The sequence below is a fragment of the Lampetra planeri genome, chromosome 1 (assembly GCF_965212315.1).
Source record: "Lampetra planeri chromosome 1, kcLamPlan1.2.h2, whole genome shotgun sequence".
NCBI classification, from domain to species: domain Eukaryota; kingdom Metazoa; phylum Chordata; class Hyperoartia; order Petromyzontiformes; family Petromyzontidae; genus Lampetra; species Lampetra planeri.
The window spans coordinates 20300864-20328850 of record NC_136107.1 but is presented as its reverse complement, the minus strand read 5'-3'; the positions used below and the strand labels follow the sequence as shown (position 1 = coordinate 20328850).

At 50.2% G+C, this 27987-nt stretch overlaps 1 protein-coding gene and 1 long non-coding RNA gene across 4 annotated transcripts in view; one reads left to right on the top strand and one right to left on the bottom strand.

Moving 5' to 3' along the window:
* The first annotated feature begins 3362 nt into the window (after nt 1–3362).
* LOC144719915 (dual specificity calcium/calmodulin-dependent 3',5'-cyclic nucleotide phosphodiesterase 1A-like) overlaps nt 3363–27987 on the top strand; it is a 201167-nt gene continuing 176542 nt past the window's right edge. For 2 of the 3 annotated variants that reach the window (XM_078596268.1, XM_078596258.1), the window contains exon 1: nt 3376–3916. In XM_078596268.1, the coding sequence (XP_078452394.1) occupies nt 3832–3916 (85 nt within the window). In that variant the 5' untranslated portion in view covers nt 3376–3831. Of the gene's footprint in view, nt 3917–27987 lie in introns of all 3 variants that reach the window. The other variant, XM_078596249.1, reaches the window with a different exon arrangement.
* On the bottom strand, nt 9805–27152 carry LOC144719941 (uncharacterized). Its single transcript, XR_013585681.1, has 3 exons — nt 26583–27152; nt 14724–14860; nt 9805–10719 (listed from the first exon to the last, which is right to left on the bottom strand). It is a non-coding gene; the product is annotated as an uncharacterized LOC144719941 (long non-coding RNA).

Here is a 27987-nt window from a genome sequence, read left to right as displayed (position 1 = left end):
AGGTTTTTGCCGGCGAAGTACAGAACGCGAGACCAGTCTCCCGCCGGAGGAGCAAGTGCGCCTGGATGCATTTTGCGGCACGCAGGGAGCACAGGTCTCCGTCATCCACGGCATGTATAACCACATGCAAATCCCGTGCCAGTGCCAGCATTTTTTCCAAAACGAGAGTGTCGATGCCCTCGTGGTCTATGCGGAGAAAGGCGGCCTTCGCCAGGGCTAGCAACGAGCTGCGGAAGGCGAGGGGAGTTTCAGACTCACCCTTCCTCCGAGCAGCCAAATGGTGCTACGTTTCCGATGGCGGCCCGTAGATTTCGGCCATTCGTTGCAGTGCCTGCTGCAGCGTTGTACGATCCGCCCGTGGAATCGTGATGACGGCGGCAATGGCGTCATCGTCGAAGGCGGCCAGGAGCGCTCGAAGCGCCCTCTCCTCTGTCCACCCCGCCATCATGCGATGTGAGATGAAGCGCCGCTGAAAAGCTGCCCAGTCGCCTCCCGCCACGGAGAATTCCTTGAGGATGGGCAGACATTGGTGGATGGAAGGCACGCGTCCCACGGGCAGTCGCTACTCATCACTTTTGGCGGGAACTGCGCCGGTCGCTCCGCCAATGACACGGCGATCTCTGATTGGCGTGGACTGTGACCGGATGTTGCATATGTCCCATGATGCCCTTGGCTTTTGGCGGAAACTCCCCCAACTTCAGCGGAGTTTCAAAATCTTGGGTGGGAATTTCAGAACCGGTGGCTGTAATGGCCGTTGCCTGGAGGCCCGCTCCGCCCTCCTCCGCCGTTGGCTCCCAGTGATGAATTTCGTCGAGGATGGAGACCACGGCATGTAGGAGTTCGGCGAGGCAGGAGTGCACCGCCCGAAGCACTCTTCCCGACGGTGGTGACCTGCCGGGTGGCCGGGCAGACTGCAGCTCGGCCGGCAACAGTTTGTCGCCTTCTGCCGGGGTTGTCAACCCCGGGGCAGTTGTCTCGTCTGCCTCTTCGTCCAGGGCCCTGGTGCGTATTTTCCTCCTCGTTTCCATGATAACTAGTTATTTGGCCACTTCTGTCACCAATTGTAGTATGTATGAACGGAGGGAGACTTCTCTGGAGGCAACACGTTTATTATACAACTAGCTTTACTACCCGGCTTTGCCCGAGCCTTGGATTCTTGTCTTGGATTAATACACGGCCTACGCAGAGAATGGGGGGGGGGGGGGATGCGTGATGTCAGCAGGCACACTGTGTAACGCTGCCGCATGCGGGTGACATGACAGAGATGTGACGTCACTGCTCACTTGCGTGCAAAATATATCCATCATTGTGCTCCCCCCCCGCCCCCCAAAATACAAAAGTCATTTTTTATACTTTTTACATTGTGTACAGTCTGGAAGCTACCCACATGCCAAATTTCAAGTTTGTTGCATGTCGGGAAGTATGCTAAACATTTTGAACAGACACACATATTCACAAATTTCCATTTTATATATATAGATAACAATAACAGCTTAACACAAAGGGGTTACGGCCCCTTCAACCCGATATCCTAAGGAGGTATGTCATCCACACTGGCGTGCCCTACACACTGGGAGATTCGCTCACTAAGGGTCCTCCGGCTAGCGGGACCTAGGGAGGCTATTCTGAGCCGACCCAGCCAAGGTCCTCGAGTCCGGCCCCGGTTCCAGGTCTTCAGGGTGGCTTCTTCGAGTGGATTTTATACAGAGTCCCTGCTCACTCCGCCCCTAGCCACGCCTTCCTTCTGGAACCTTCCTGAGGGACCTGGAGTGTGACGTCAGCCCCCAACCCCCTTCTTGGGGGTCTGGGGTCTGCACCCCTGGTCACGATGCTCCCTGGGGATAACCTCGGCCCAATGGCCCGACATCATCTGTCCAGCTCAGCCTCTCTTCCGCCCCCTGCTGACACGGGGCCGGTACTACCGGCTAAGAGTCGTGGTGATTGCGCATCGCGCCTAACAATGCCACTACACGTACATCTGTGCTCCACTCCTTCACCAACCCACAACGACCGGCAAAAGGTGGGTATGTTCAAATAACCCCCACGACCCATGTACCGTACATATATTTGCTAGAATTCTAGATTGACTAAAATAGCCATATATACACGTACGTACCACATGTGTGCAGAGACTATAAGTGTACAGTGATACAGTGTTTGTGTGTACGCAATATGCCCGTTTATCTTCACTTGTGGGGGTGTGAAATAAAAGGGCCTCCTTTTTAGGGGAACTTCAAAGCGCGTGGCCGTGGCTTTCTTGTGAAATGTCACCCGACAGCAGTGGCGGGTCACGGCGAGCAGCCCTGAACTAAATCAGGTGGAAAATAGCCAGCCTTTTTAACCTGTGCCGTGAAGCATGCGGATGAGCTGACAATGTATATGCGCAGGATTAATCGTTAACATCATCAGCAGCAGCCATGATCTGTCCACGGATGGATGAAGGCCTTCCCATTCTATCGCTCATGATCTCGACGTATTACTATATCCACCTGTACACGCGCTGATTTCATTGCTCCATCTCCTTTGGTGGACGTGGTTTCACCGTGCTATAAATAAAAAATGTCATCACACATTGGCAGCCCTTTGTCAATCCACTGCTGGACGAAGGACTCCGCAAGCCATGTTAATCATGGGTGGTTGTGTTACCATACTTCACCACGCTGGTGAGTGTGGGTTGGTGCTGGGGACCAGTACAGAGACGCGTCACCGATATTAGCCATGGTCATGAATTAATTCAGGTCGCCCGGGTTCATAGTGTAGCACGCAAACCATTGTGCTTACCACTCCACCCACTATAACAAAAAATAAACATGACATGATTCCAATGTATTATCCTTTAGGGTTACTTGTGAAATTATTGACGTTTCATTTTCTTTTCGTGATATATGACGCCTCACAAGGCATTGTTAAAAACAAACTCAGTATTGCCCGTGTGTGCGTATTTCCTCATTGCAGTGCATTCAGTGGCGCCCCTGCCCTCGCGTTGAGCCGAGGCGGGTCACCAAATGCCAGCGAGACGAATCACCGGGGGCAGGGCACTGCTGGCGGAAATGTTCTACTCTTTTAAGACACACAAACATAAAGCAAATCTCGTTTCGCCGCATTTTAAGAAATGGCTTGATGAGAAAGAAAAACAAAGAACCCACTCCCCACATACCCATCTAAACATCAAAACACCCAGCCGCAAATTGCAGCGTAGAATCAGTCTGGAGGCGTTCCTTCTTTCAGCATGTCTGTGGTGACTCGTGATTATTGAAGCAAAGCAGCGCATCTTTTTTTTTTGGGAGCGCAAGGATACATGCTGATGCGGTCATGGGCGTTGCGTGCCGTGTGTCGTGTCGTGCGTGCGCAACGCGTGGTGGGGGTGGCGATCTACGGTGCGTATCCTGGGGCGAGCTCGCAAGGAGCTGTAAAGAGCCACACGGTGCACTCGCTCGCAATGACACGCGCGCACACGCGCAGCGACCACGGAGCCAGGGGGGAGACGGTGCGTGCGTCCGCGTGTCGTGTGTGGAAGAGCGCGCAGGCACGTGCTTGCACTGATCACGTCTTAGCTTCATCCTGAGCGAGGAAAGTGCAAGAGTGAAGCGGCTAGCGAGAAATAGAGAGATCTCGAGGGCTCTATCGTGGCATTGGCACACAGGACGCGAGATCGAGTGCGAGAGAGCGAGCGATCGAGAGAGACAGCAAGAACAACTGAGAGACGGAGGGATTGATCCAAGGACCAGCGCCAGCACCACCACCGCAAATACAAAGGCAGACAGAAGGGAAGGCCGGGAGGGTGAGAGACAAGGGGAGGATAACCCAGCGAGGAGGCTCGTTGGGAGAACCATGACGGAGCGGTGCGAAAAGCAAGAGAAGTTATTTAAGAGGAAAAGTGCCACCTTCACCGTTGGAGGATGCTCCTACATCATAGGTATCACACACTCCTGCTCCACCACCGTAACTTTTTTAGTGCACCTCTAGACGGTTTGTTCCTAGGGGTGTCCTCGCGCTGCACCCACTGACATATCTCTCTGCCTGCTCGGTAACACCGCGTTTTTTTGTTTGCAAATATATCACTGGTCAACACTTTTTCTGGCATAAGGTATTTCAACGGTTTTAATGTAATTTTGGGGTGCTGATTCCAAATCTGGCATCAGTTTTTTGTCTATCACATCAGGTTTTTGAGATATCAAATATTGCATTTTCAATAAAAACTGCAGAAAAAATATTAAATAAATGTGGATATCTACATAAAATGATATTATAAACACACTATCCTAAAAATACAGCACCATATTTTAACACTAAAGCAGTCACTGACTGGCAACAACTTGCAATCATAAGTGACAGAGTTAATTTCGGGTAAAATCAATGAAAATGGGGTATGCCAATAGCATAAAAATTAAATGTGATAGAGCAAATCTGAGATCAGATTTGGAATCAGCACCCTGAAATTAGTCTAAAACAGCTGCAAAAGTCCAGGCCTGAAAAAAATGTTTTTTTTTGTTGTGGGTATATCCGTTTCATAAACACTTAATCGCCTTTCATTCTCGTGTAAACTAGACGGGGGAAATGAAATGTACCGACAGCTGACTATCATGAAAACGAATGAATACAGTACATATATGACAGTCCGACTGGCTTCAAAATGTCAGATTGTAATTCTAGAACGGAAAGGTTCAATAAGACATGTATTTTCTTGGGTCCTGTCTTCGTGCTCGTGTTTGCATGTGGAAAAAAACTTTATTTCTAAAAGCCCAACTGGATATTTTACTGACTCATTTATTCAGTTCGGTCCGATTTGAGATGTTAGGCCAATTACTTAATGAGTAATAGTGCGGGAGGAAGCGATAGCGCTTGGAGTTTACTCATGCATAAGGGATGGAAAGACTACAACTCCGCACGGAGAGGTCTACACCTTGCATCCTGCAGTGCCTGCTGTGGGCATCAATATTTCAGAGGGAATGGATGGTCTTCTCATTTAAATCCTGACCAGGTAAGGCCCACTGAACTATATAGTTATTTTTAAGAAGCGACCTGGCCATCAATGATAGCTCAGCGAAGTGGCTTATTTACGTGGAGATTTATAGCAGCCAAATGCTCTAAACGCACGTTTCTAATTGTGGAGGGAAAAAACCGGAGGACCCTGAGGAAAAATCCACGCCACCACGGGAAGAGAAACACGCAAACTCCAAATACACAACGCGCGTCAGAGGCAGTTTCGAACCCATCACGATCTCCTGTATACCGGGCGAGGTAGTTAACATCGCACTACCGTGGCGCCCCAGGGGATGGACGGTTTCATTCAAATGCTCACGTCTCCCGTTACAAGCGGCGATGCAGATCGTACGCACGCACATGCGCAATGCGAACATGTGTGTGTATGTGGAGGGAGGTCACTGCCCCTTACAACTTTGATGGGAAACTAAATCCCTACCGCGTGCTTTGAAAACAATTTGCTCTCAAGTAAACTTGCGGTTTTAGAAAGTTTTTTTTTCCTGTCTCAGATATTCAGCGATGTGTTCATGTCATGTTTCAAAACAATAAACTGATTGTGCATCAGAAAATATTACTAATTGTGCAAATACAGTAACTGCTTTAAAATATATATATATATTTAAAATAATCATATTGAGAGTGATTTAGAAGATCCTTGGATGCTAAATGGATTTGTGTATAGTTATGGGGAGCCAAATGATGGAAAGACCAATCTTCAGCTTCATTTAACTCTGTTCCACTCTTGCGTCCGGCAATATGCTCAGCAACTAAATGCAAATGTCGATGTTTGGTAACCATGAAAGGGCTTCAGGAGAGAGTTCGTTTGCTTTATCTTTTCCTGCGTTTAAGAAGCGCATACTACAGTGGTTTCATGTATAAAGGAATCGCATGTAAACAGCTTGCTGAAAGTAATAATGCAATCTCTGTTGTTGCCTGTGGGTGATACTGGACACAAAAGTTAAAGTCTTTTCATCCCAAGATAACGTGGGGTGGCAATTTGTCTGTTGAGTCTTGAGCCGGTGGTGGGAATTCCACGTTCCAACGACAGGGCCCAATCTCTCCACAGGGAGACAATGTTCACTCTCCACATGCTGTAGTAGTAGAAGTACCCGTTGTATTGCCCCCAGGAGGGATGATGGGCTGAGTCGACCCTTGGCAATGGATTTGAACTCAACACCATTTTGATGACCTAACATTTTGGTTTGAACCCTAACAGATCAGTTGAAAACGATGCGAATTTCAACATTCATCTAGCGAGCATTGATTGAGTCATACTTCAAATAGAAACGAAATTTCTCAATTAAATGTAGATACAGATGCACGTGACGTTTTGCGTTTGTTCAATGCAGTTTGTATATTTACTCTCGCAACGAAATCATACAGTTTCTGCATGAATTAACAGCTTGCTTAAACGCTATAATTGACCGTGGTTAATGCCGTCACCTGAGTTAGATTCCTGGTAATGACTAACATCAGTAGGGAGTGATATATGAACTGGTCCTAGTCCCTCCGTTTCATAACAACAGCAGCCGTCATTCGCCACCAAGTCGCGGCGGTGACATCACCACAGTGCTTGTGCCAGGCTTGGTGCACTATTTAGGACACATGACAGTGTCAAGGCTTGCTTATTTGGAGGTCACTAAACACACGCTGACATAATCATGGTAAAGTATGGCGAAACAAACCCCCGCCGGCTGACATAGCGTGGCGAGCCTTTAATCCAGCAGTGTATTTATTAACAGCGGGGATGTGATTATGAAGAATGATTTAAATGTTACGGCGACGCAGTGGCCAGCACACCGGACACCGCAACTTGAGTTGGATTCTCAATCCGTGGCAGACATCAGTGGTGCTGATTTCTGAACCTGCCCTGGGCTCTCCCTTCAACCAACCTGCAACTGAACAGTGTGGTGAAGTATGGTCAAACAACCCCTCCCACAGAATTAAAAAGTGTGGGGGTGGCCTTCGTTGAGCAGTGGATTGGCAAAGAGTGAAACATTATTCATTACACTTTTACATCGCTCCCGTTGACGTTCGTGATGTATTTACATTTCTGAGTCCAGTACTTTTATACGGGGTCTCTGTTCGTCAATGTAAACATGAACACGCTAAAACCTATTCGTATTGTCTCATACTTTGATACTGGCAAAAAAGGGTCCCCATGTTGTAAACATGAACACGTTCGTACAGCAGTTCAAACAATACGCTGCGTTAAGGGCTATTGTGATGGAAGGTTTGGTTTTAAGTCGTTCAGATTGTGGGTGTGTGTGTGTTCAGCATGTTGATGCTTGGCTGCCTCAGTTGCTGACAGCCAACGCTGTATTCATTGTGCAGCCAGAAACTGCGTCGATGTAGAAAATCGACACCGATGCAGTAACAACAACAAACCCCCCTCCCACACACAATTTCAAGAACTTTTTACAGCTGAAGAGACAAAGAATTGTGACGTCATATTGACAGTCAAATAATGCTAGGATTCCTGTTATTGTTTTGCTGTCTAAATCCGACTGCAGCAGAACCCTGTTAAATATTTACTTTGTTAACGACGAAAATATGTGTGCAGGGTTTCATAATTGGCTCCACTGGTAGACTGTTATATAGGTTTTTGGGTTAGATCGCGTGATTATAAATGTGTCGTTAAACCTGCCGCCACCCGACACAGCCAATGAGTAAGGATTATCGGGTGGTTGAGTTTAACGACGCATTTATATGAAGCAATCTAACCCCAAAACCTCTATTATGCATACTACTGGTCGCGAAAACCTGCTACGTGTTAAACTGGGAAACCGTTGTCCATTTCCATGATGGGTTTCATTGAAATACAAAAGCACGTTAACCAAAAAATAAATCACTCCCCCACAGGTGCACCGTTATAGTGAGGGTATAAAGATGCGTTAGTCTATAGATTATCGTCGAGCGTTAAGCTCGAAATACATCAAATCGCACGCGCAGCAAACGACGTCTTTATCCTGCTAGAGGCCGCTAAATTCATCACGATGTTAAACGGGAGCATGTCCCTGAATGTAAGTGCGAGCGTGGATTGCGACGATTCATTGAATCGTCGGCTTGAGAGAAGGAGAATCGTTACAATCTCCACCGTGTCATTTTGTACAGCTTAACACTGTCATCTCTCGCAGCTAGCTATGTCACTCGTACACTGCTTATCTCGGCCTCGCTGTGCGCTGTGTTGCACCGCTAGTCGAGTAGATAACCTTGCATTCAATAAACCCTCGGAGCCAGGATGAACGTCCAACTCCAATCGTCATTTATTGATTGTAACAAGGTAAAACTGGTGAGAAAACACAGATACAGCATCTGTTATAATTCGGAAACACCAACACAATGAACACCACAGCATCAGAACATTGTCTTAGATAACAATAGATCCTGGACGGACCAGGCACATCGTGTATTCATCCCACTGCACCCCAAATGTACAGCATTACACATAACACTAAACTGTGGATGAGATACTTCGTCATCTTTACTCTCAGGATCGCAACATAGGCACAAGTCTGATTCGACCTACTAAATCACAAGTAACATCCACAATAAGGAAAATCGCAGGCTTCGTTACTAACTAGGCCTCGTATTTACTACAACAACTTAACGGCACCATAAAGGCATTTACATCACTATAACGGTCATTCCAACATTACAACAGCATTGCCAATATTATAGGAATATAAACAAACTTACAGACAATGCTTCTTAAGCTCCCACAATGGACAAGTGCGGCTGTGGTCTCACTAAGATGCGATGCGCGCCGCCATCTTGAATTATCAGTAAGATGGCAGATGCCCGCGTGGTTCACTGAAAATCTAACATCGTCACTTCCTGGTCATGTGACCAAAATTAGCAACAAAAACAGGAACTTCCTGTATACATACGCTCCACATCTGCCGTGAGGCAAGACACTGCTACTTGATCAGTTTATATCAACACAAAGTACTACATAGCAATCTGCGGAAAGAGATTGACTTTGCCAACTGCTTCGCGAGGAATCAGGTTTGCACAGGTAGCATGGACAGTGATAACGTTATCATGGACATTTGTCACCAGACAAACACTGGGTGGTGATGTGGGGGCGCGACATCCACCCCCTCCACTCTCCCCTCCTCCTCTTCGGCCGTCTCTCGCAGCGCCCCCGCCGATCGGGTGATCGCCCCCCACCCCCCGCGCCAGCGCCCTCTCTTAAGGAACATCGCTACTCGGCTGGCTCACCACCGCCCGGGGTTATCTCCCCCACGCACACGTACACCACCACTAACACGGAAGTGGCTGCGTGCACGTGCGCGCCCCTGCAGGCGCTCGTTGCACACTAAGGCTAGCACTAAAAATAGCAGTATGAATATGCACGTGCCCCTCCTGGTGGTTAAGCCCTAATCCGCGTGCCCGCAATGCTAATGGGAATGGAACGGCTGGGACAGGGCTATGGGGCACGCCTCACCATTAATGTGATTTCTACTGTGTAAACGCGCTGCGTAAAGCGCGCTGTGTAAAGACGCACGCGAGTGCAAGCACGTGCAAATGATGGCGGCTCTGTGTACTGCAGTACACGTGCCTCACACGCATGCTCAAATCACTCGCACGGCGCTGCAGACTGGCATCTTACACACACGCCAACCCCGTGTAAACCATGGCGGTCGTAGGGAGGGTAATAGATGCGCACCTCACACACCAACTCCGCGCCGACAACCTGCAGCCCCGCGCTCGCTCTCTCACGCACCCCGCCCCCGCACACAGTCGCTCCACTCAAAAATCACAGACACCACGCCGAATATCAGCCACACACACAGAAATCACATTACACTGATCTTCTGAACTGGAGTTTATTAATGGCGCGTCTAAAGAAAACCCTGTGCGGCCCGGAGTAAAAATTCTACGAGCAGCGCCTAGCCTATCCCTATTCAATCCCTGGGTGTACCCCCACTCTACTTCTCACCTCACAGACGCACTCACGGTGTCGCACGGACGCTGTGGGAGTCGGAGGGACGATGATCCGAGAGGTCTCTGCCTGGGGTCAAGTCGTAGCAGCACTCGCTAGCGTCTCTTGGACGCTGTGAGCGGCTGGGAGACGGACCGGGCGGCTGAACAGCTGGAGGGGAACTCCTCAACGTTTTTCCGCTCCCTCCTTTTATGCTCTCGGAATCCGAAGATCCAGGGTCACGTGGTGTAATCCGAGTTTAAGCCAATGCCCCGCCCTTACCTGGAGCGTTACTCTCTGTTGCGCCTTGACCCATTGTCTACGCACCCATCCTCCCCACCCTGGCCACAACTGGTTTGGTCGGGGTGGTCGTCCCGCGGAATATACATCCGCGATGTGGCTAGGAACTTCCCTTCCACCTCCTCGTCTGCGCTGCCCGCGGGGTGTTTGCCCTCAAGGCCCTATCTCCCGTGTTGTGTGTGCTTCATCGCGGCCAGCCTCTAAAGCTCTATGCGCCCCGACGACCTGGGGGGGGGGGGGGGGGTCGGTCAATCTCCTGGCAACGGAAAACCGGGGGACATCCCTGCTAGGGGCCCTTCGGATGAAAACCCGTGGGCTAGGTACCCCCCTTCGAGATCCTACGTGGGTGCGTGTGTGTGTTTAGTGGGGGTGTACGTGTGTGTGTTTAGTGGGGGTGTGTGTGTTTAGTGGGGGTGTGTGTGCATTCGTGTGGAGGGGTGCGAGGGGATGGCAGCGCCGGCGGAGTTTCTCCGTTGCTGTAACACCACAGTGACTTGCCATATTGACATCTGAAAATAAATTATTGAAGAATGTCCTTATTGACATTTTTACGTACGGTGAGAGGGAATGTGTAATAATCGATAAGTTCCTGTCATCAAACTACTCGCAGAATGTGCCCGATCTCGTCAAATTTCGGGAGCTAAGCAGGGCTGAGCTTGGACAGTGTTTGACCACCAGGTATGAAAGGCTGCTTGCAGAGCTATGTTGTCAGCAGAGGGCAGTGCAGCAAAATCCATTGTTATACCGTACTATGCTCCAACATCTTTGCTGGCTGTCAGTTTAACATGTAACTAATGACACATTTTGTTGACATGACCAGCATTACTAATCGTCCGTGTCGAGTGGCGGTGGGTTAACGACACATTTATATGGACGCGATCTAACCCAAAAAGCACCTTTATTATGGCTATGCTGTTTGTATTTAGATACCCGCAACGACCAGGGTGGTGAAGTATAGTGAAATTACCCCCATCACTCGCATGGCGTAAGTAAGATCACTTGCGGCAGTGGATGGAGAAAAGGGCAATTGGTGATTTGTACCAGGGTGGGCAGAGATGCAGTGGCTTGCGCACTGCACAATTGACTTGTTCACCTGAGTTGAATTTCTGGTCATGGATAGCATGAGTGGCGAGTGGCATTTGAACTGGTCCTGAGCCGGCCCCATCCCCCCGCCCTCTTTTTTCATCAACCCAAAAGACTGACCAATGTGGTGAAGTATGGTTAAACAAACCCCCATGACTGATGCCGCGTGGCAGGATTTCATCCGGCATTGGATTTACAAAGAGCTGCAAATTAATTGTTAATAATCTATGTACACTTATTGCAACTAACTCTTAACGTTCCACTGCATATGTTTCAGTATAGAAGTTACAGTTGGTGGAAGTGTGAAGTTGGGCAGGAAGGAGGTGCTTTAGTAAGCAGTGCTTTGGCCAATAGTTCGTGTGATAGGGCAAATGGTGCACTGAGTTGTAATAATGCAATCTATTTACCGAGGAAAAACCCTAACTGTGACTCCTTAAAGATTAATGGGTATTGGAAACGTGGGAGGAAGAAACAGGGTGCCCAGAGACAACGATGGACACATCTGGGGACATATATCTGGGGACAACGCAGAGCTTCATGCAGACGGATTCGAGAATGAATCACTGTGCTGGCAATCTGACCACCTTGCAGCCAAAAGCCTTATCAACCGAGTATTAGTTTAACACGTAGGCTTTCGCGACCAAAATTATTCATAATCAACGTTTTTGGGTTTAGATCGCGTTATTTATAAGTGTGTCGTAACCCTCCACCACCCGACACGGCCAATCAGTAAAAAAGTGTCACGTTGACAAAAGACAAAGAGTTCACTGCTTTAGCCCACCGGTGTGTTGAAGCGTGAAACCACAACATTTACAATTTGAGTACGACGTTTCGCTGGTAATTGCATCCAGCATCATCGGGCAATTCGCCAGAATGGTGAGGCTCTGCTCTGTCTCCCGTTCTTATATAGTGATTGGCCGTGTCGGGTGGTGGAGGGTTACGACACATTTATAAATAACGCGATCTAAACCCAAAAACGTTGATTATAAACCGAGTATTCCCCGGCATTGTTTCCAACTAAGCGCTAAACCAGGCGCAGATCTGAGATCTGATGGGATTGGGCACGTTGAGGGAGAATTTGATTGCAGGCAATGAGGGGACAGTTTAAATGCATCCTTTGCAATGGTGAGGACAGCACACGTGCTCTCTCTCATGGACTCAGTGGTCCTCACTGGGAGCGCCACTCTCGCATGCCCCCCCCCCCTAAAAATGTTTTAACCCTAAATCACAATAAAGGTTATTTTTGGGGTTAGATCGCGTAAATATAAATGTCGTGAAACCCGCCACCACCCGAAACACAGCCAATTAGTAAGGTTTGTCACGTGAACAAAACGTGTCATTTAGTTGCTATTATATTCTTGGTTCTTTCGGTAAAGTCACGTAGATATAAAACATAATAATACAATTCATAAAATGTAAAAATTAAAATAAAAAAAGCAAAAAACCCACGACGTTTCAATCGTAACACAAGCGGTCTTCATCAGGTGGAGAGAAAAGAGGGGGCAAGCCTCCAAATGCTTGCCCCCTCTTTTCTATCTACGTGACTTTACCGAAAGAACCAATAATATCAATTCCTGCAGTCACGAAAGTTTTAAGTCAAAATGTAATTAGTTGCTACTTCAGGACACCGGTGTGCCGGCGAGTAAACCGCACAACACTTACAACTTGAGTATCGTGACGTTTCCCTAGTGATTACAACAACCAGCTTCAACAGGGGGTTGCCCAGAATTGTTAAGAAAACAAAATATAAAAATAATACAATTGAAGTAAAAAAACATTAAAATATTGAAAATAATAGAACTAAAAACCCACAATAAAAATAAAACATTTAAATAGTCAAATAAAATTTTAATAAATTGAAAATAATAAAAGCAAAAAACCCACGACGTTTCGATCGCAACACAAGCGGTCTTCATCAGGCGGAGAGAAAAGAGGGGGCCCGTTGAGGGCGCCTGGTGAAGACCGCTTGTGTTGCGATCGAAACTTCGTTGGTTTTTTGCTTTTATTATTTTAAATTTATTAATATTTTTTATTTAACATTTTCATTTTATTTTACTATTTTTATTTTTAATTTTTATTGTGGTTCTTTCCTTTTATAATTTTCAATGTATTATATTCTTGGGTTTTTTCGGTAAAGTCACGTAGGTAAAAACATTAAAAAGTAAAATAAAATAAAAATAAAAATCACGACGTTTCGGAGGCAACACAAGCTTCCGTCTTCAGGTGGTACCGTCACAGCCACGACAGCTGTATCAAGTAAATGAGAGATTGCAGGAGTTACCACTGCGTTTATATAATGGTTGGAGAAGGTGGTGGGGCAAGGGCCGCATACTTATTATTAATATGGTAAGGTGAGGTTTGAGACTAAGAATAGACTGCATTACGTATTACTTTTTTTTATCTACGTGACTACCGAAAGAACCAAGAATATGAATTCCTGCAGTCACGAAAGTTTTAAGAAAAAATGTAATTGTCTTAAATCAAGTAAAGGTCACTGTGAGCCTATCAGGTGCCAAGACTAGAGGGAGGTTAATGAAGTCATATACATTTTAATGGGTTATGTTAATATGAGAATATGCGGTAGCTATAATCGGAACGGGTTAGTTACAGTTAATCAACATACAGTGAAGTGCATTTTTTGTGTTGAGCTTGTTGTCCTTCCCCGCAACCTCCGATTAGCACGGTTGGCCACGCACCGTGCGAAAAAATATCAACATAAATGCGTTATGTTAATCTGAGAATACGCAGTACATGTTACCGGTTGGGTTAGTCACAGTGTAACGCTGACATTATTTGCTTACACCACGGAGTGGAAGAAGTGGAGAGTATCCATACTTTACCCCACCACACGTCACCTATCGATTGACTAACTGCGGTCCTATCGATTGACTAACTGCGTTGCACCCCTTTATGCTGCTGGGTGGACATAGGCGTGGGGGGGGGGGTTGAGAAACTTGTCCATTCTGTTAACTGCCGTGTCGGGAGCTTTAACTGGCGACCTCTGGTTTGTTAACTATTTATTAACAAATTCCTGGTCGGAAGTTTGCTCAAGCATGCCATGTTTCTTGGATCAATTAAACGAGTCCCATTTTGTGGGGAAAATTCCAAAGCGGCTCTGTTTCGAGGAGTATGGCTCCATTCTTGGGCAAAACGTTCCTTTTCATAGGAATGTGAAATGTATATCACCGGGGAACTACTGCCAATGGTTATGAGTGGCACCCCCATGCTCGTTTTGAGCAGAGAGCGAAAGTGAGATTACATAGATTCAACATTTGGCTACAAGGATTACTTATAACCACCCTCAGGCAATTTATTTCAAATCGTTTAAAACAGTGGCCAGGGGTTAACCAGATCAGGTAAAACCAATATGTCTAATTGGAAGACTTGTCAGTTTCGCGTGCGCGTGCATATTTGACACCTGCTTACTTACGTCGTTGAGTCGCCGCTGCTCCTGTGTTCCCGCATACCCGTGCGTGTGCTCGCGACTGCATAGCCAACATATGTGCACGGTCGAATCTCTCGCATCACATTCCCTACAGCGCCTGTGTGTGCGCATGTCAGCCAGGGCTGGAGCAGGACATTTGTCGCACAAAACATACCGTACAAAAAAGTTAGGTTCCGCAATCGTAACATTTACGATAAACCTCCATGTTTGTGATCTTGACTGTGACACCTGAACTTTAATCACATTTTTCATTTGACATGTTGGTGTTATGAATACATCACGTAATGTTTTTGTAATTTTTTTACGAAAGGGTTTAATCTTGTGCTTTGAGTATTTTGGGAAGGTCACGTAGATAGCTTCAAAGAAAACAACAACAAAAAACTACGACCTTTCGATCGCAACACAAGCGGTCATCTTCAGGAAAAGAATATGAATTCCTGCAGTCACGAAAGCTTTAAGTCAAGGTTTCGTCTTACTTCATCCTCCGCACGATACCTGTTGCCCTCTTTGTGTGTACACAATAAGATCGTGTTACAGCCATCCGCCCAATGGCACACCTACATGAAACGATTTAACTTTACCCTTGGGCGGATTTAATAGTGGAAACAAGAAACGTGTGTGATGATAGAAAAAGGGTGTTGTGCTGTGTGCACACGTCACATTTAGGCTGTAGTATGGACCAGCACCCCCCACCCTACCAGGCTGCCAAGCACACAGTTCCATATGCAGGTGGCACAGTGGTTAGTGCATTGGTCTATGAACTTGGCAACCGAGGTTTGATTCCCGGCCACGGCCTAACATCAGTGGAGAGTAATATCTGAACCGGACTTGGCCTCGCCTCTCTTTGCTAACCCACATTGACCAGTGTTGCATCATTGTGGCGAGATGTTCATTACCTCGTCCGGTATACAGGAGGTTGTGGCTTCGATCCCAACCCTGACGCCTGCTGTATATTTGGAGTTTGAAAGTTCTCCCCGTGGTCGCGTGTTTTGTTCTCTGGGTCATCCGGTCTTTTCCCTCCACATTTAGAATCAACATGCGTTTAGAGTATTTGGCTGTTTTTAATTTCCACGTGACAAGTTACTTCGTTGCGCTATAATTTGTAGTCGGGTCGCAACTGAAAAATAGCTCTATAACTCAGTGGGCCTTACCTCGTAAAATAGTGGAAAAGTATGGTGTAGTATGGTGAAACTACTACTATTATATACAGTGCAAGGAGGCCTTCGCACACACGCATACACGTAATTAATTGGTTTCATTGGCTTTATTTTCTCTTTCATTTTATTTGCCTGCCCAAGAAATATTGACGGTTTTATTAAGAAGTCAATATATCCATTTTGTGTTTATTTATCATTATCCGAGAACGTCTCAAGACTTTTTTTTATCAGGAGGGTCCTGCATTGAGAAATCATGTTTTGAAGAATGGCATCAGGGATGAAACTGGTGCACTGGAGTGAACATTAAAGCAACCTGTAGAGATGGGGTAATTGAACCACAATACATTGCTTATCTTGACAAGAAGCATAAATCATCGCGTGCACTTTCTCGTGCTCCTCGCAGCGGCTTTTGGCTAACCATCGAACAAAGATGGTCACTGCATCGCGCGCTTTCATACACACTTCTGCAGCTGTCTGGAACGCTCTCTTCCTTCCGGTATTCGGAAGCCATTGGAGCTGTGCACTTTGAAATCTCAATTGAAAAGTAATTTCTTTACAACTGCTTTTTTCTGTTAATAATAATAATAGTTCAATTTATAACGCATGCAAAATTTGCAGACGTAGTGGCCGCAACTCAGAGGCGCGGAGCCAAGCTCAGAGTCGCTCGAAAGCATGATTGTAGAGGTGAGTTTTTAAGTCTCTCTTGAAGGAGGCGATTGAGGTGATGCTGCGAATGTGCAGAGGGATATCGTTCCAGACTGTTGGGACTGCCACCGAGAAGCAGCGCATTGAGTTTGTTGTCCTTCCCCCGCACGTCCGATTTTCACGGTTGGCTCCGTATGGTGCGCACATCCATATATACATGAACACATTTCTCACCACCCGGAGAGATTGGAAGTTTCACAAATCGTGTGATCCACCAACCGTCGTTTCATGATTCTTAGGATCCACCAAGCCTTACCTTCTTCCACAGGGCCTGCATGCCCTCCCTGCTGGAGGACTGTGGTAAATGTGCTTTGGTTGCAGCCTCGAACGTAGCACCCAGACAAGAGGCTCTGCCCTCAAGAATAATAATAATTAGTGCATTCGGTATTTGTGCCAATTTTGAAGCACAAGTTCCATCGTGAAGACATTACGTTCACAGACACGTCTAGTATGGAAGTCGGGGGCGATGCTATTAAATGGATTTACTGAATTAAGTAATAAATGCATAGCTTTGTTTGTTTGGGCAAACTTGGCACACATCATGCTCTCTTCTTTTTGGAATAAAGTCACGGGATCTTTGACGCCCACGATGGAGCAGATGGTGCGGAGTTTTTGTAGTTAATACACCCGCAGTATTACCCGGGGCAAGATTCGAACCGCAAACCTCTGTGACAAGTGGGACAGATTTTTTTCCGGGTCCTCCGGTTTTTACCCTCCACATAAGATACACGCTTTTAGAGTGCTTGGCGGCTATACATTTCCACGTGATAAGCCACTTCGTTGAGTTATAATTTGTGGCCAGGTTGTGTTCTGAAAAAGGGCTAGATAGCCAGTGGGCCTTATCCGGTCAAATAAAAAATAGTTTTATGTTTTTAGTTGAAACGCGCTTGGAAGCACGCAAGCGCCTCAGCCGGTGCGTCCTCAAATCGCATTTCCAACTGCGAGTCTAAGCTCTCCTCACGGCCACCCACGTTGATAAACATGTTTTCCTAAGACGTTGTCCCACCGGTTTGACGGATAAATTCACAAATTTCTCGGTCAATATTTTTTGTGTTTCCCCAGGCATACAACTGACACAGTTTTTTATGTGTACTTTCCCTATGTCCCACCATTGTGCTAGGTTATTAAACCGATCTTTTTTTCCCTGCCACTCAACTCAGAAGACCCCAAAAAGATCAGTAAAGGTGGTGTCTTGCAAAAGGGCATTATTTAAATGCCAGTATGCCGATCCCCTTGGAACTCCTCGTATTTTCATTTGAAGTAGAATTAGGTGATGATCGGCCAGTGGTGCTGCCTAAATACTGGACGACACTGCACTATTTTCAAGGTCTTTTGAGATGTAAAAACGGTCAATCCTTGACTGCGATAGTGTCTTGTCGGCTCGGGTTCTTGTAAAGATGAAACCTTGCTGCTTTGGATGTTGCATCTGCCACACATTTGCAAGACTGTATGTGCGGAGCACATGCCGCAAGGTGTTCAGGACACCGCTTTTGCACTGCTCGGTGCCAGTGCGGTCGAGGACAGAGTGTACAGTTGAAATCTGCTCCCAAAATCAGACAGTCGTCATTTGGGATGTTTTTGAGATAGTTCTGTAACGCATTGAAAAAATTCTGTTTTTCTGCATCATTGATGCGTGTGTAGAGGTGTCACAGAGGGCGTAACAAACACACTGGGCGTGGTTATGCCCGTTCGCCGAGAGGCGCTTACATCAACGTCCGCGCCGTTCAGCCTGGGGGGCTGACACGGAGCTGGGATCCCCCACGGCCCCACCCCTCAGTGGGGGAGTGGATATATAAGGCGGTGAGCCGGAGGGCTCGGGGTTCAGTGTTCAGCCTTAACCAGTGAAGCAAGAAGACCTGCTAGATAGGCCCTGGGACTCCCCTGGCTCGCTGTCCTTCTCAGGACCGACCAGGCCGAGCCAGTGGCGTGGCCCCGAGAGCCCAGAGCCGATGCTCTTGTAAGAGCCGGTCTGGGGACTCAGGGTGCCGTAATCCCAGCTTAACCAGGGCTGGGTTAGCTAGCCTCCCCTAGACCGGTAGCGGAGGACCTAGGAGTAGGCTAGCTGTGTGATGGAGTATTGATCTCCCAGTTATACGGGTGAAGGGGCCGATACCCCTTCAAGTGTTGTACATCTCGGCCTGTATGTACTTTGTGCTTAATACATAAGTGTGCCTCCAACTACGTCGTCCAAGTCTCCTGGAATCTACTACAACTGGCGTCAGAAGTGGTCTTCTAAGGATGGATACAAGACGGACGGCTAGTACCAAGGAACCGGGGGAAGAGGAAACCTCGGCCGACTCAGAGCCCGAGATTGCGGAGGGCGAATCCGAGCAACCGGGGCCGAGTCCACCCACACCGCAACAACAGGATGGGTGGGGACCATCGGCTGATGGGCTACGGCTGGCTCACTCCCGCCTGGCGGAGCTACTCTATGCGGCAGCTGCCACGTTGGAGGAAATCACTCGCCTGGGGGCTGGAGGAGCGGCGCGGGGCGACGACGGTCGACACGTGGCGCCGGTTCCCGCCATTTCTATGGGCCTGGAAGTTGGATTTGCCGCCATCAGTACAGTGGGTGCTGAGGGCGGGGCCGGGATGCGTCAGGCGACCGACTCTCGCCAATCAGGAACCGCCACGTCATCAATGGTGGCCGGCGTGTCACCCAAAGAGCGACCGCCGATGGCACCCGCCATTCCCGCCAAAACTGTGCGGAGTGGCGGGAACAACGGGGCGCGATCTCCGACTGCGGACGCCACATTACAGCAGCGATTACCACCTCTCAAAGAGTTTGTGGGGGAAGACGGTGACTGGGGAGGCTTCCGAAAACGCTTCCTCGCTCACCAAGAAATGGCACAATGGACTGATGATGAAGTGCTACGCGCGCTACCAGCGATGCTCGACAGTGACGCCCTCGCTACCCTCACCTCAGCGCCAAGAGCGAAGCGCGCCACACTGCAAATGGTGCTCCAACTCCTGTCTGCAGTCTATGGACCACCTTCGGACTGCAGGCAGCTGTTCTACGATCGCCAGCGGGGCGCCAAGGAATCGCCTTTGGCATACCGCACAGCTCTCCTGGCCCTAGCGAAGGCGGCTTTCCCTCGGATGGACGAGGAAGGGGTGGATGCCATGGTGGCGGAGAAGATACTGCTGTTGGTGGACGATTTGGACATTGTCGTCTTGGCGCAAGACGACACGGAGATGTGTTCCCTTCGGGCCGCGCGGCACATCCACGCTAACTTGCTGTCCCAGCGTCGCAAGGCCAGCAAGACGGTGGCCGGGCATGCCGTGGCTGCGGCCACCCTCCCATCGGAAGAAGTCTGCGCTGTGGATCGCCCGATGGAGTGGAGAGCCGGGGGACGACCGGCTCGGGACGGACCGAGCCGCCAGGATCAGCCCAAGCCGTCTGGGGTGCTCATGCGCTGCTACAACTGTGGCCTCCGGGGCCATGTGGCTTCGGGATGCCAGGCTCCCCGACAGCGAGGGGCGACGCCTCGGCTGGACGTCGCGCCTCTACCCAAGCCTCACCAGCAAACTCCGGCGAGTCATGGCACCCCACATGTTTGGCCTACGCACACACCTGTGACACACTCACGCACTGCAACGAACGGAGGTCGGAAATTGCATGTCGTCACGCAGAACCGTACTGCAGTGGGGAGTGCGTTCCAACCGGGCCAGTGGTTCGAGTTGGCCCATCGTGTTGTTGCCGCGTCGTCGGGGTCGTCGGTCGTTGTGGGGCATATTGATGGGGTTGAGGTGCGGGTCTTAATTGATACGGGGGCATCGGCAACTATTGTGTCCGATTTGATTTATAACATTCTCCCCGTTCAAAGCCGCCCTTTGCTCCCCGTTGATGTTCCGTGCTACGCTGCTAACGGGGGCTCGTGGGGCATTATCGGACAGATCCGCGCGCAAATTTGTATTGGGGATATCAAACTATCCGGGCCCATATTGGTCTCCTCCTCGCTGGCGGTTCCGTGCCTGTTGGGGACGGATTTCTCTGCCAAAATGCCGATCCGTATCTTGGTCGACCAGGGTTGCATTGAACTCCCGTCGGGCCGGCATATGATGTTTTTGTCCTCCACCGCTACTGTCCGTACGGCATTTGCGACGGTACAGGCGCTGGTGACGAGGACGGTACGCGTACCGCCGGGAGCTCAGATGCTGGTGCCTCTTAGGCTGCGGCGACCATTTGCCCAGGGCGTTGGGGATCGGGGGGTTCTGTTGGCACCATCTAGGGCCGGGGTCAACGGACCCGATTTGATAGCAGCCCAGACCATTGTGAAAGGGGACGGGGACCCCTTCATTGCGGTCCTCAATGTGGGATCGCGAACGGCTGTGGTTCCTCAAGGGACCGTGCTCGTGCACGCGACGCCGGTGCCCTGTGAGGAACCGGTCATTGGTCAGGTGAGTGCCGCTCCGCCGGCGCGACCGCATTCGGACCGTGACAAGGGATGGCTGGATGTGCTTTGCGCGGGATCATCGGACCTGTCCGACTCACAGCGTGAGTCAAAACAAATACGATATTGGGTGCACTAAACTGCTGCGACACCATATTGACACGGGTGACAGCGCGCCAATCCGCCAAAATCCTTGTCGGTTGAGTCCCGCCGAAAAGGATCATGTCAAATCGGCCATGGACGACATGCTAGCTGCGGATATTATATCTCCTTCCACCAGCCCTTGGGGAGCGCCGATCGTCTTGGTTAAGAAACACGATGGCTCAATGCGGTTTTGTGTCGATTTTCGTCGGCTGAACAAGATTTCTGTGGCCGACGCATACCCGCTTCCTCGGATGGATGAATCGCTTGATGCCCTGGCATGGGCGCGGTTCTTCTCCACATTGGATTTATTGTCCGGGTTCTGGCAGCTCCCTCTCGATGATGAATCTAAACTGAAAACTGCTTTCCGTACACCGCACGGCCTTTTCCAATTTAACCGTTTACCGATGGGGCTACATTCAGCGCCGGCAACTTTCCAGCGATTGATGGAATTGGTCCTCGCTGGGCTGCAATGGGATTCATGTTTGATTTACTTAGACCATGTCATCGTCTTTATTAAAACATTCGATGAACACCTCCAGAGGTTGCGTGCTGTTTTTCTCAAAATGCGGGCTGCTAATTTGAAATTCAAGCCCCAGAAGTGTTTTTTGCTCCGCGAATCGGTGCGGTATTTGGGTCACATTGTCGGGCGTTCGGGTATTGCCACAGATCCCGCCAAAACGCAATGTGTCAGCTCCTGGCCGACGCCCACCTCGGTGGGGGAGGTCAGGAGTTTCATTGGATTCGCGTCGTATTACCGTCGGTTTGTCGCTGATTTCGCTACGATTGCAAAACCCTTACATGCCTTCACATCCAAGGGGGTCAAGTTTCATTGGGGTCAGGAGGAGGAGGCTGCTTTTCGCTCCCTCCGGGATGCCCTAGTGGGGGCTCCGCCATTAAGTTACCCTGACTTTACAAAACCCTTCTTGCTCGATACGGACGCAAGCAACACGGGCATCGGGGGCGTGCTTTCACAGGTTGTTGGGGGCGTAGAGCATGTGGTTGCGTACAGCAGTCGGGTGTTGTCTCCGGCGGAACAGAGGTACTGTGTTACCCGTCGGGAACTGTTGGCGATCATTTACTTCATTCAGCAATATCGCCCGTATCTGTACGGTCAACGTTTCACCGTCCGCACAGATCATGCGACGCTGCAGTACGCCTTGCGGGTTCAACAGCCATCGGGACAATTGTCTCGATGGTTGGAGATTCTCCAGGATTTTAATTTTCAAACTACTTATCGTAAGGGCGTTTGCCACACGAACGCAGACGCTCTGTCGCGTTTGCTGCCCACCTCCAAGTGCGCTTGCCTCCTGGGTTCGGGGCGTTGTAGACCTCCGAATATGTTCTCTGATCCGGTCCTTGCGGCCGCCGCTGATGCGCCTTCAGTTGCCGGTCCTATTGAGCACGAAGGGAGGGATTATCTGCTGGGGTTGTCTGTCGCGGATTGGGGGCGCCTCCAAATGGAGGACACCTCCCTCCTCGCTTTGTGCCGTCGCATCGGGGGAGTTGGTCGGGGGGGGGGAAATGTCGACTCATGGGGGTTATTTCAAGGTCTTTTCATGTATTGGGATAGGAGATCCCGCCGCCACCGGCTGGTGGTGCCTTCTGCATTGAGGGGTAGAGTGGTGTGGGCTGCGCACGAGCGACTCCTTCACCTGGGGACTCACAAAACCCTTGCCATGCTCCAGCTGGATTTTTCTTGGCCGGGCATGGCAAAGGACGTGGATGATCTTTTGGGGTCGTGTACTCAGTGCGCGCAACGGAAGCCACCAGCGCGGGGGTCCAACCCACCATTGCAGTCTATCAAAGTTTCCCGGGTTAACGAGCTCGTTGTGCTTGATATTCTGGGCCCGTTCCCCGCTACACCTAGGGGAAATTGATACTTATTGACCGGGGTGGAATATTTTACGTGATGGCCTATGGCCTGGCCCCTCGCCAACCAGTCGGCAGCAGCCATCGCGGAGGCCTTTGTCCAGGGCTATGTCCTCGACAAAGGTGCTCCGGAGTGGCTGCTGACCGACCAGGGTAAAAAATTTTCAGGTAAACTTCTCCACGAAGTCTGCGAGCTCCTGGGAACAAAAAACATTTGTACCTCCCCATATCATCCGCAAACTGACGGGATGGTGGAGTGTCTGCATCGGACTATCACGTCCATGCTGTCCCAACAGGTCTCTGAATCACAGACCGATTGGGACCTTCATATTCCGGGGGTTTTGGCGGAATACAGAATGACTCCGCATGCGGCGACCGGATTTTCGCCCTTTGTCCTAATGTATGGCCGCGAGGCTAACCCACCTGTCGCGACCCAGCTGCAGATCTCCGCGCCGCATGCTAAATCTAAATTGGCCGACCATGTCAAATTCAACATCGCTAAATTGACAGAGGCGCGGGAGGTGGCCGCCCAGAATTCGGAACTTCGCCAGAAGGCGAATGAGAGGCTCAGGCTGGGTCGGGCGCATGTGCTCCAGTGGAAACCGGGTGACAAGGCGTGGTTGCACTGTCCCCAAATACCACTGGTGACCTCGTCTAAGTTGGTGCAGCCGTGGCGGGGGCCCGTGGAAGTGGTGCAGGTCTTGCGGCCGCAATGTGTGCGTATCCGGTGGGGGAAGCGTCGGTGGTTCGTGCACCCCTCCAGGCTGAAACCGTTCGTTGCGCCCCATGTTCCTAACACACACGCGCGTGGCCAAACATGTGAGGGGTCCACCGACTCCCGGAGTCCGACTTCGCTGCTTTCGCCTAACTTACTACCAACTGTTCCACCTCCAGGTGCACCGGGATTGACGTGCTCACGACCGCCAACCCCTCCCGGGGGGGTCGGGGGTCGCTCCGCAGCGAAGCCTGACTTTCTCGCACCCGGACTGTTGACACCCACCACTGGGCCGACCGGGGTTGCCCCGTGTGACGGCCCCGCTGCAAGAACGCGCGCCAAAACGCGCAGACTTTTGTGAGGTTGGCCGCTTGTGCGGCAAGGATTTGGGGGGATGCATCTTTATTGTAATTTTGTTGCAGCCGGGACGGCTGTGGGCTGTACAGGGGGGGATAATGTAGAGGTGTTACAGAGGGCTTAACAAACACACTGGGCGTGGTTATGCCCGTACGCCGAGAGGTGCTTACATCAACTTCCGCGCCGTTCAGCCTGGGGGGCTGACACGGAGCTGGGATCCCCCACGGCCCCACCCCTCAGTGGGGGAGAGGATATATAAGATGGTGAGCCGGAGGGCTCGGGGTTCAGTGTTCAGCCTTAACCAGTGAAGCCAGAAGACCTGCTAGATAGGCCCTGGGACTCCCCTGGCTCGCTGTCCTTCTCAGGACCGACCAGGCCGAGCCAGTGGCGTGGCCCCGAGAGCCCAGAGCCGATGCTCTTGTAAGAGCCGGTCTGGGGACTCAGGGTGCCGTAATCCCAGCTTAACCAGGGCTGGGTTAGCTAGCCTCCCCTAGCCCGGTAGCGGAGGACCTAGGAGTAGGCTAGCTGTGTGATGGAGTATTGATCTCCCAGTTATATGGGTAAAGGGGCCGATACCCCTTCAAGTGTTGTACATCTCGGCCTGTATGTACTTTGTGCTTAATAAATAAGTGTGCCTCCAACTACGTCGTCCAAGTCTCCTGGAACCTACTACAGGTGTATAGATGTTTATGCGGTGGACAGAAATGTCATTAAGTTTGATTGTTACATCGAGGGCTCTTTCCGGTACTGCCTCAATTTGGTTAACTATGGTGGGTGTAAACCCAGTGCAAATAACATTGCCACCCCTGAAGAATAATGAGAAAGGTGACTGAAAAACAAATCACCTTTCCATTCTGTTTCCAATTCATTTTCCTCGCTGGTTGTAAGATGCGTCTCCTGCACAAAGAGCACCAAGGCTTTGTGTTTTTTTTACGAGAGACAGCACAAAGTGTCTCTTGAGCGGACCTCTACACCCATTTATATTAATTGCAGCTATCCGCATCATTATGTGTCAGTGGAGTTGTTGCCAGGTGTGTTTTATTTCCACGTAGTTATTTGGCTCAGGAAGTACCTGCTCATTTTCCTTCCCTTTCCAGATGATGGCTTTCCCTGTCTCTTGAAGTCCTCCTCAACATGGAGTAGGGAGGCTGCAATTGCCTCCACATTTTGCCACCTTGACAGAGCTGCAGTCACTCTTTCTTCTGAGCCATGCACTTCATCCAAAAGTTCCATATATCCGACTGTGAGAATATTGGTGCCACTCCAGTCAGCTCAGTAGATGTCAGGTTCACAAACTTCTTGTGCTGAGGGTTTCTTCCACTCGCTCTTCTATGGCTTCCCTCCTCAGCCCTGAGGCTTTGAGGATTTTCAGTCGTCGTGGTATCCTCTGTCGGTGCTTTATTGGATGATGCCGCTTGCCCCTCCATTGACAGCCTTCCAATGTCCTCGTCTTGGTCACCCCCCGCAGTTTGGTCAGTCGGGACCCCTTTGGGCTCCTCCGTGCTCTTGGCTGCTCACGTTTCATGGGAGCCCTCGGCCGCCTCACTGGGTGTGTTGTCGAGGTCTGAAGTGTGACCCTCTTCACTTGTTTCCTTTGCCACTTCATAGATTGCGTTTTCCCCACTGCTATTTCAGGCTCCAGATTTTCAGCAGGTGTCTAGTGCTTGATCTTGGTTCCTGCACGGAGGCTTCTTCCCTGTGCGTGTCCCACCTCTAGGGGCATCTGGCATGGCAAAGACCCCGTCTTTGCCACCAGTGCTCTCCGTATCTCCCCCAGGCATGGGTGCGATGTCCGACTCCAACTCTGGGAGATATTTAACAGGACCGACCTCATCCCCACTTGACTCTGGAGATAATGAAGCTGAATGCTCCATAAATATTCTCTTCAGAGGTCCGGCTGTCAATGATGGCTGGGTGGCTGGCTGAGCCTCAGTCTCCATGGCAGTTGCTGGAGTTGGAGCGGGATCTATTGCCATCTCGCATGATCTCTGTGGTGAGGGACTCTCTCCTGAGTCACTTGTTGGATGTGTTTCTTTATCACCCTTTTCCACAGTTTCCTCGCTGTTGGATTGGGCATTTGCCATCTGTGGGCAGTGTTTTTAACATGCCCCTCTGCTTTGCATAGGTTGCATTTTAGTATGTCCTGTAGTAAAACAGCCTATGGGCCCTTCCTCCATTCATGACCACAAAGGAGCCCTCCTCAAGCTGCCCATTGGGCACCAGAATGTAGACCTGCCTTCTAAAAGACAAGACATGCCTCAAGGCGGGATTTTTGCAGCCCAAAGGCACACCGCTGTAGGTTGGAGGTCAGTGTGCCCAACTTAGCCAGGTTGTCTTGGATGTCTTTATTGGGAATGTAGGGGGGGACGTTGGATACGATTACGCGTACTAATGGCGATGAGAGTGGCTCCAAGGTGATGTGCCAATCGTTAACCATCAGCCCCTTCTCTATGGCGGCGTTTGCCATCTTTTTGGACATGAAGAAAACCACCTTTCCGCTCACCTTGGAGGCGTACTTTATCGAGCCTCCAGGCACGATGGCGCCCAGCGCTTCCACGTAGACTTCGAGCGGGACATCGCTGGAAGCCGGGCAGCGGATTCCAGCCTCGCGTGGAAGCCAAAGCTGCTGCTGCAGGCGCCTTGCAGGCCCCAGAGACGGTCCTTTCGTAGGCGCAGTAGCTTTCGCGTACGTTGTTGCGGGTCGGGTAGACATTTTCACGTGTGTGAGATATGTCACAAACAACTATTTAAGCAAACCTCTCTATTTTCTAAAGCCAGGAAAAAATGTACCAAAAAAATAATTATTATATAAAGATGGTCAATCCTGTGTTCTGACCACCTTCTCTTAATACTTTTACTGCTGTTCACTCAAAGCTCCTCTGGAGAGAGGGTGAAATTATTTAAAGTCCTCAGTATTTTACAAAAAGAGACGAAAACAGAAAATATGGAAAAGCACACCAACAAAAAGATAATAACGTGAACACGCTCACAGCACAAAACAGGGGGGGGGGGGGGTCTAAAGGGAATGCGCTGTACTCACACTAACTCGTGTGGTACAGTGCTAACACGGGTGTGTTCACGTGGAACCACACCAGACACCCCCACCTTCCCCCCACCCTCCCCCCCAGCCCCTCCCCCACCTTCCCCCCACCTTCCCCCCACCCTCCCCCTCCAGCCCCCCCAACCTCTCCCCCCCACCCTCTTCCCCCTTCCACCCCCCACCCACACTCCCTCCCTCCCCACCACTCTTCCTCCTTCCCTCCCTCCCCACCCACCCTCCCTCTCACCCACCCACCCTCCCTCCATCCCCACCCACCCTCCCTCCACCACCCACCCTCCCTCCACCACCCACCCTAACCTCCCCACCCTCCCTCCCACCCATCTCCCCACCCTCCCCATCCAAACACCCTCCCCACCCACCTCACCCTCCCTCTCCGCCCACCCACAACACCGCCAGGGTGAGATGCTGCTCCCCCCCCCTTACACCGATGTTGCTGCTGCTGCGGCAGCCAAAAAAGAAACAGCATCGTCCTCCTACTCCCCACTCGAGTCGCACCTGTCACGCGAAGAGCCGCTCCATCTCCATGGAAGCCGGCGCCACTGGGGGATGCGCGCGTGTGCGCGCGCGCGAGTGATGGGGACGTGCGTCCCCGCGGGGCTCTCGCTAACACGTTTGGCTCGGAGCAGATGATCGGACTCCCGCTTAATGTTGGCCCAACGTGCCCTGACGTAGCTTCGCTCCCCTCTGTCCCACCGAGGCTGTTCCACATTTTTAAGGGCATCTGCGGTGTTTTCCCACCCCGCGGGGGGGGGGGGGTAATTTACTCTGTTTACCGACTTCCTTTGGCAGGAAACAGCCTTGGGATTTTGAAACAAAACAAGGCAACAAGCAGGTCTCACGGATTAGA